The sequence below is a fragment of the Lipotes vexillifer genome, unplaced genomic scaffold (genome assembly GCF_000442215.2).
Source record: "Lipotes vexillifer unplaced genomic scaffold, Lipotes_vexillifer_v1.1 scaffold469, whole genome shotgun sequence".
In the NCBI taxonomy this organism is placed as follows: Eukaryota; Metazoa; Chordata; class Mammalia; order Artiodactyla; family Lipotidae; genus Lipotes; species Lipotes vexillifer.
Window position 1 is genome coordinate 2,083,938 of NW_006788006.1, and position 9,142 is coordinate 2,093,079.

The 9,142-nt window shown below is 52.9% G+C and overlaps 1 protein-coding gene across 1 annotated transcript in view; it reads right to left on the minus strand.

Moving 5' to 3' along the window:
* Positions 1–9,049, minus strand: part of CPAMD8 (C3 and PZP like alpha-2-macroglobulin domain containing 8) — a 95,741-nt gene extending 86,692 nt beyond the window's left edge. Inside the window, exons 1-3 of the mRNA XM_007461103.1 lie at positions 8,817–9,049; positions 5,142–5,293; positions 3,412–3,434 (exon numbers count right to left, since the gene is read on the minus strand). Coding sequence (XP_007461165.1) covers positions 3,412–3,434; positions 5,142–5,293; positions 8,817–9,049 — 408 coding nt within the window. The remainder of the gene's footprint in view (positions 1–3,411; positions 3,435–5,141; positions 5,294–8,816) is intronic.
* Between the last annotated feature and the right edge of the window lie 93 nt (positions 9,050–9,142).

Here is a 9,142-nt window from a genome sequence, read left to right on the forward strand (position 1 = left end):
GGGGGGGGGGGCTGTGTGCCAGTGGGGAGTCGTGGGTGCTGGGACCAAGAAGCTGCCCCTGAGAACAGAAAGGATCAGATGTGACCTTTGGGGACATGAAGTGACCCGCCCCGGGTCTTGAAAGCTGCAGAGCTGCCGTTTCCAATCAAGTCTCAGCTCAAAGTGGCGTTCCTACCTGGTCCTGCACCTGCCAGCCCTCAGAGGTCTTGCCGGAAGGTTCTGGACTGAGCTGACCCCCATCCCCACCCCTGACCTCAGTGACCCACATTTGCTCCTTTAGCATCAGTGACAGCCAAGGACTCGGGGCCGAGATCCAAGCGAGGGAGACAGCCAGGCAAAGTTGGTGTAGCTGGCAGCTGAGTACAAAGGTGGGGGGCTTGGGGCCCAGCTAAAGAAAGAGGCTGGCTGTCCTCTGGGGAAGGCTGTGTGGAGGGGCCAGTCCTACGGCAGGCCGATCCACCGCCCTGATGAACGCCCAGCTCCCCGCCCCTCCAGGCAGGGGAGGCCCCTGGGGCTCTGGGTGTGGGTCCCAGATTACCAGACTCCACAGGTATCCACCAAACATACCCGAGAGAGAAGCCACCAGACTCACTAGACCCTGAGTTTCCAACACATTGTTGTGCAGATGGCTGATCAGGACTATAAAGGCTTGGCACACAATAGACACCCATGGTTGGTGGCGACAGGCATCGCGATTCCTCTCCTAAATGGAAACCATCCAAAGCAGAGGGATTCAGGTGAAGGCTGATTCCCGATTGGAAATCTCCCTCCCACTATTCATGGGAGCTCCTGGCTGGCTCCACTCCAGGCCACTGGCTGCCTCTTTTGGCCTCCTTCCTGCCCCAGGGCTTTTGCACAGGTGGTTCCCTCTGCCTGGAATGCCCTGCCCCCAAATTCCTGCATGTCGGTTCCTCCTGGTTTCAGTTCAGAAGGGTCCTGCTGCCATATAAAATGTGACTCTACCCCCCACTCCTCAGCATTCTCTTTCTCTGACACATTTTAAAATAAAATGTTAGAATCTGATTAACATTTAGTGTCCTAAAATAGGACACTTACTACTCTCTGAGGTGATCATGTTTATGTAATTGGGGGTTTACTATCTGACCCACCCCTTTGCCCATCGCCAATAAGGCTGGTGGCTGAGAGCGGGGAATGTGGCCAACTTCCTGCTTGAAACTGAATAGATGCTTAAGACATTTGTTACACAGATGCATGGGTTAAGTCTGAAAAATCTGAATAAAACAAATATCACGAGGTTTTAGGTATGCTTTCTTGAAAGTTCCATCAAGGGCCTCTTACCAGCATCCTCGCTGCTGCACAGAGAAGGACGAGGCGGGGCACAGACCGGGCAGAGCCTGTCCGTGGCAGTCAGTGGCAACACTAGGTTCCCACAACACGGGTTTCCAAACCCTGTACCCGGAAGCACTCAGGTCCCCAAGGCAGGCACGGCTGGGGAGTGGGTGGGGTAGTGGGCAGGGGAGTCCTACACCCACAAGAGCAGCTTCTCTCTTGTCTGAGGCCCACACCATGGTTCCACAGAGCAGAGTTTCTTAACTCAACCTCGGTACTACTGACGTTCAGAGCTGAATCATCCTCTGCAGTGACGGGGACCGGGGGCGGGGGCGGGGGGGGGTCCTGTCCCTGTAGGGTGTTGAGCAGCATCCTGGCCTCCACCCACTAGATGGCAGTAGCACCCTCACCCCCAGCTACCATAACCAGAAACAGCTCCAGACACTGCCATTGTCCCCCGGCGGGGGAGGGGAGCATCCTTCCCCACCCCGCAAGTTGAGCAAGGCTCATCCAGAGCTCTTCTAAATGCTAAGGATCCCAAGACCCTTTTGAAAGTCTCCAGTCCAGGGATCCCCGGCCCTTCTCCCAAAGTTATATGGCCCTTTACTGGTTTCTTATACAAATCCACAGCATCTAGCCTGTGAAGAGTGCCTTCTTATGTGCGATGGCTAGGGACAGAGCATAATCTTAACCCCACTGGGGCAGCCCTGGTTTCTTTCTTTCTTTTTTTTCTTTCTGGTAAGTAATATGCTTTATTAAAAGTACTTCTCTAAATAAAATAGACGAGGTTTTCTTTTTTCCTAAGTAGTTCATCTGTCAGTGGATAGGGCAGCCCTGCATTCTGATTCACAAGAAAGCAGATCTGCTCACAGGAAGCCGGCAAGGGCAGCTCTAGCCTATTTATCCAGGGTTTTCCAAATGTTGACATCTGGGGCTGGCTCATTCTCAGTGGAGGGGCTGTCCTGTGTATTATAGGACTTGAGCAGCATCCTTGGTCTCTACCCACTAGAAGCCAGTAGCAACCTCCATCCCTGCCCCACAAGCTGTGACAACCAGAACTGTCTCCAGACCCTGCAAACCTCACCCCGGGGAGAGAACTCTAGAGAAAGAATTCTAACATTGACAAGAGGGCAGGAAGACCACTGCCCCACAGCAATTAGACACTAATGATGCATCCCATCCCATGGAAGAGGAACCGCCCCGGACTTCGTTCTAATCACTGGGAGAGAGCACATTACAATTTGGAATGATTCTCTACTTAGCCCATCCTTTCAGGGACTCCTTTGAGCATCTGGTAAGCGTTAAGGACTAGCTAACCCAGAAAAAGTTGACAATTTCAGGGCTTATGACTGCCTTGAAATCCAAGGGCTCCAGTTAAAAAACCCATGTCAGAGAATACCTACCTGTAGTTTGGTATGTAAAATAATTTTTAAATAATAATATTCAATGCCAACAAGGCTGAGGGAAATTTGGTCTCTAACGTATAGCTGGTGGTGCCATGCACGTGCACTGCTGTGTCTTCCAAGACAAAACAGGACACAGCAAGAGCCTTGGATCCTAATTTGGTAGTTCTTCTTTCAGGGTGTTCAGTCTAAGGCAGGCAGCCAGAACGTTAACAGCTTTACGCACAAAGATGCTCTCAACTTTTGGATTACATTATCAAAACCCTGAAAACAAGAAAAAAATCTAACTATGTGTAAGCGATGTGTGTGTGAGGGGGAGGTGTTAGTAAATTAGTATATAAAAGAGATGCAGTGGGATGTTATTTACAATAGGATGCAATTATAGAGACTTGGAAACACGGAAGTTATGTTTACGCAACGTGTGAAGAGAAAATGGCATGACAGACCACAATATACCCTTTAACTGCAACTATGAAAGAAAATGTCTTTATGTGGACAAGGATTTATGGGAAACATGAAAAAGTGAAAAGTATGAGGGATGGGATTATGGGTGAGCTTTCTCCTTTTGTAAACTGTTTTTTCCTTCATTCTTCTTTTTTTTTTTTTTACATCACCATTAATGATTCTTTTCACAACACATGCAACTTCTCTTGTTCCATTCCAGTTCAATTCTTTATTTCCAAGGTAGGGTTTCTGATTTTAAAAATTCATAGCTTACCTTGAGTTTGATCGTCCCTTTATCTAAAAAATGAAAATAAAATGAAAACAGTTAAATCAGGAGCTGTGTTTTCCTGCCTTACAAACAGGGGCTTTCTCAACCCAGAGGGATTTTCTGTGGACAAACACACCCCCTAGGTCATGCTGGTCTGGCCTGGGCTGGGATCGGCAGGAGTGAGAGGTCTCCTCCAAGCTGGAGAGTACTGAAGACCGGAGGGCATGGACAAAGCCGAGCTATTCAGGGGAAGGTTGGCCAGCCTGCATACTTTATTCAGTTCACCCCTGGCCCCTGCCCAAGGTAAGCTGTGAGGGGAGCAAAGAGAAAACTCCAGGGGAGAGGAACAAGGAGAAAGGTGGAGAGAAAAAAGAGGAGCCTGAGGTCCCCAGTGGACCTCACTCCAATGGATCTAACTAGTCTTCCATCTACCTCTCTCTTCTACCCAAACTGAGTCATCTGTCTTCTGACACTCCTCCAGGCTCTTTGGCCTCCAGGACTTAATTAGACATCTACTGTTTCTGCCTCCCAGTGTCCATTTCCCCCATTTCCTGCTAGCAGAAGCCCGATTTTCTTGGAGGAGCCCACCTACCCAACTCCTAATTCTTAAGGTTTAGTGGGTTCTGCCCATCTTTCCTGGGACTCTGTGCAGATCTACATAGGCCTTCCTCCTAGATGCGGTGATTGGTTCAGGGTTGAGCACATGTCCTAAAATGGGCCAATCAGCATGGGCCATCCACCTGGTCACAGGACTTGGTTCAGAGTTGAGCACATGACCCACATGGGCCAATCAGCATAGGCCTTCCCTCTGGTCACGGGGATTGGCTCAGGATTGAGCACATGACCCAACATGAGCCTATCAGAGTTAATCCTGGGACTTTGCCCAAAGGTCCTTTAACTGCCAGTCCCTCCCTGCTTTGGAGAGACACAGGCATATCCAAAAGTGGAGCTGGGAGACTGGGCCAGTGATGTGAGGGGACTTTTCCAGTTATAAGAGCCCATAAACTCTCTGTTGCTGAAGCCAACCTGATTTGGGTTACAGGACTGGCCAGTGGAGTCGGGACTGCCTGCACTTCTCCTGCCTACCCAAGTCTCCCTCTCCCAGGGGACAGAGGCTGCCTTGTTGGCCTTGGGACCTGACATCATCTCTCGGTGTCTCCTGTGGCCACACCACACCCTGCATGATGAATGAGTTACCTGCCCTGCTGGACTACAGGCCCTAAGGCAGGGGCCTGCTCTCCACACTTTGTCCAAGAGGCCAACGCTGCTGTTGTCTGCAGTTTACGAAGGAGAGCCAGGGAGAGGCTGGCTGAGGGCCGGAGCTCAACTCAGTGGCAGGCTGGCTGTGAGCCCAGCTCCGGGTCTAACACCACAGGGGTGCTAGAAGCTCAACAAAGGATCTGAAAAGGTCACAAGATTCCCTCTGGGACCCCTTCCCACCTCTAGCCAAAACTGGCACAAAAGGGTGCCCAAATCTATCCAGATCTGCACCCACTGAACCTGAGCTGCTGAGGAACAAGGCACTCTGATTTCCCAGACTGGGCAGGTGGCTTCCCCTGCTGGGCCTCACTCTCTCCATCTGTAAAGTGAGGAGAATGCAACCTGTCCTCCTACTCCTGCCAGGGTTCTGGAGGTGAGGTGGGAAGGAAGCAAAGCAATATGCCGATACTGCCTGAGCCCTAAAGACCACTTTGCAAAGGGAGGGGAAGGCCTGGTCAGGCACCCCAGGGACCTACCCAGGATGGCTCCCTGGCTCTGCGCCACTGCCTCGCCCTGGGTCACCAGCTGAGCCTGGACCATGACTTCCCTCGGGGAGTTAAAGATGGTCACACTGATGACTTCCTCCACTCCTGAGCGGAAGACGGAGGGTGCAGCGATCAAATAGCCCCTGCAGAAGAGGAGAACCACAGTGAAGGCCAAAGGTTCTGACCCATCCCTAGCCTCACTGTCACCTGGCTGAATCAGGGTGCACCCTAAGTGGACTCCCACCTATGCCTGACCACACTCCAATGGCACTGGTCACTTTATGTGTCCATGTCCCCTACCAACCTGTGAGTTCCTTGAGGCTTGTTCACCTCTGAAGTCCCTACCCCCACCCCGAGTAAGTAAGAATCTGGCTTCTCTGGATCTACCCGGAACCACACCCCCTTCGATCTCGGCATTATGGCCTCTGGACTTTTTTCGCAGCTCCTTCTGCCACAGGACCTTTGCACATGCCACACCCACAAACTAAAATACTCTCCCCTGTAGACTGAGTTACTGGTAGGATCCCACTTCATCCTCAAAGCCACCTGTGAGACGTGCTAACATCTCCCATTTACAGAGCCAGAAATTAAGCCCCAGGGAAGCCAATTCATGTGCCCGAGTCAGTGAGAGATTAGGCTACAAACCCAGGCAGCCAGACTCTGGAACTCAGTGGAAAGAAGCAAGGAACTACCTGCAGCATTAATTTTAAGAATAAGACCCTGAAAACAAACTAAATGGCCTGAAACAGGAAAAGCACTGTGAACAATGGAGTCAAAACAGCTCTTTCTTTCTCAAAAGACTCAGCTTGACTCTGAAGACATTTCTGGAAGAGAGGTGTTATTATCCTGTTTTCCAGACGGGAAGGCTGACCTTGCAGAAGGAGAAGGAACGTGCACCAGATCACACAGCCAGACAGGAGAAGACCCTGGGGTCCCCTTATGGCACCAGACCTGGAGGCCTAGGTCCTCCCCACCTGAGCTCCTGCTTCCCCGTTATTTTGCAGCCTTAGGTAGAAAATCACAAAGGCTCGTCCATAACCACGTGACCCACTCACAGTGCAATGGCAAGTGCCAGCAGCCTGGCAGCAAAGGCAGCACGATTCCAACGGTGCAGAACTACAGGCACCAGAAGGAAACAGGAGAGAGGGAAAACACTGGGCAAACATTGAGATCAGGAGAGGTTTTTTTATTTCTCAACATCCTCTCTGGGACAACCCCAGGTCCACACACAAAGAGATGAATTTAGACCCTTACCACACACCATACACGAAGAGGACCTTCGAGATATGCCATGTACTATATGACTCCAGCACTGATAAGAGTGTGCAAAGACCCTAGTTTCGTAGGTGCACTGCCCAGCAGTGGCTGGACCCAGTAACCCTGGGGTCCGATGTTCTGTCTGACTCCAGCACCGACAAGCGCCTGCAATGACAGGGTTCCTCTGTGCAGTGTCAGGCCTTGGCCATGCACAGAGCATACATTGATCCTGGGTATGCAACTGCACCAGCCGGAGCATGTAATGACCCTGGGTTTCATGGATGTTCTGTCCGGATCCAGCACTGACCACAATGTGTACTGACCCTGCGTCCTATATGTTCTGTCCCACTCCAGCATCAAACACAGCATTCAATGACACTGGGACAGACATGTACTGCCTCAAGCGTGGGAAGACCTTTGCTTCATGTGTGATGTGCACCATCCAGCTCCAGCACTGACCAGAGGGTGCAATGACCCTGGGGTCACCTGTGCAGTGTCTGGCCTCAGCAGTGCACAGAGCACGCAATGATCCTGGGTATGTAACTGTACTGTCTGGAGCACACAATCACCCCGCGTACGTGATGTGTGCTATCTTAACTCCAACACCGACCTGCACGGGCAATGACCCTGGGTTCCTGTGTGTCCTGTCCCACTGCAGCACGGGAATACGGCCACCTTCAGGACAGAAACTTTCTGCCCAGCTCCCAGATGACCCCCAGGGCCTCCCACATAGCACCTGCTGAGTGTGGAAGAGTACTGGGGGGAATACACAATCCACGTGTTCACTTTCCTTGGGCACTTCTAAAGCCCTTATCCAGATCTGAGTTAGGGTCGTCACTCAAAGGCCCTGAGAACCTGATGGAATCAAACTAACTTTCCCTGCAACTCAGGAATTAGAGCTGTTGGAGTGCTCGCCAGCCAATCACTGTCTACCTGATACACCCCTGCCATCTGGGCTGACACTGGTTTCTCATCCTTTGGTCTTGGAAGGTCCCATCCTGGGAAGGGTGGTATTTGGTAAAGTGTAGACAGTATTGGTCTCACAACAGTGTGCAAATCCATGCGGCTTTCTGACGTCAGGCATTCCTCACACTGCAATCAGATGGATCATAGAAGTGGGTATCCGGGACTATTCCCAAAACGGGATCCTTCAGGCTGATGAGCCATGGCTCTGGCTTAGAGGCTGGCTAATCTGGACCCCTGGGTTGGTCATTGTGTGGCTCCCAGCACAGGACTTCCATTTGACTCAACAGTAGGTAAGATCCCAGGGCAACTTTAGTCAGAGGCAAATACTCCTGAGAACTGTTTAAAACTCTGCAACACAGGGACTCTGAACTTGGTCCTTATAAGGCGGGGTCTCTCATGGAGGGCAGGGTCATGCTTCGTGCTGGGGACTGTCCTGTGCATGGCAGGATGTGTAGCAGCATCCCTGGCATCCACCCAGTAGATTCCAACCGCATGGCCTCCCCCTAGATGTGACAACCAAAAATGCCTCCAGACATTGCTGAATGACCCCAGGGAGACAAAAATCACCCCTTGGCTGAAAACTGCTATCCTGAGGGATGCCAGCTTTGAAAGCATCAGGTCAAAAGTTTGCTGGGTTCCAATTTCACAAGGCCCAGGGGAGGTAAATCCCATGGTTCCAACTGCAGCATGGTGTCTTACTTTTCAAACTGTAATCCAAAGGAGCAGCACGGGAGGTGCCTCCGCTCACCTAGTCTCACTGTTGACCTGTTTTCTGGGAACTCCTATACAAGGGCTGCTTGAACAAGGCTCAGAAAGGCTGGTCTGCACTAAATGGCTGAGCTTGAGCAGCTGGAGGCAGGCCCCCTCCCAGCCCACAACCCCGCAGGGCTCACCCAAACTTGGCAGGTCTGCGAATAGTCCCTGTGAAGCCAACTCATGGGAAATTCTCCTTAGCAGCTAGTTAATTCACCTCCTCACTGTGTCAACTCACCAGAAGCTCAGTAAGCAAACTTCAAGAAAAATGTGGAAGCAAAATAAACACTTCCTCCCCCCCCCCACGCCCTCCCAAGGAAAACGGAACGGCAGGTCTCTCCTTCCATTTCTCAGCCAAGACACGCACCTCTTACCTTCAAGCTACGGACAACTGGAAATCGCCACCCAAGAAGACAGCCCTGGTCACACCAAGGGAGCGAGGTGGGATGGGGGGAGGGCCTCACGGCCTTAGCTCTGAGGAGTCCCTGTACCCCTACGGGGCCACTTCTGAAGCATCAGGCTACCCTCTTCCCAGTCCGACTCGTGGCGGCTAAGGGGTCAAGATTCTAGGTCCCGCCCAGCCCGGAGGCTGTGTGGCCTTGGACAGGTCGCTGCGTCTCTCTGAACCAGACCCCGCGAACCCCACCCCGAGAAGGCGGCCAGCCTCCTCCGTCGCCCGGGGCTACTCACGGGGCCTGGGGCTGCGCAGCGCGCACGCCGTCCCGCGGCGACAGCAGCAGCAGCAGGAGTCGGAGCAGCGGCCGGAGCAGGGCGACCCACATTTTCCGGCTCCGCGGGGCTGCCGCGCCCGGGCAGGGGGCCGGGCCGGGGTCAGGCCAGGTCCGGGGTCCAAGCGCGGCCGTCCCCGCTGCGCCGCCGGGGGCCCTTTGTTCGCAGCCCCCGCGCTGTGCGCCCGGCGCCATGCGCCCAACTCCGCGCCCGGCTAGGCTGGGGCAGCCGGGGACCAGCCCCCTCCCCGGACCCGCCTTGTCCCCGGGCCCGCCCCCACCCGGACC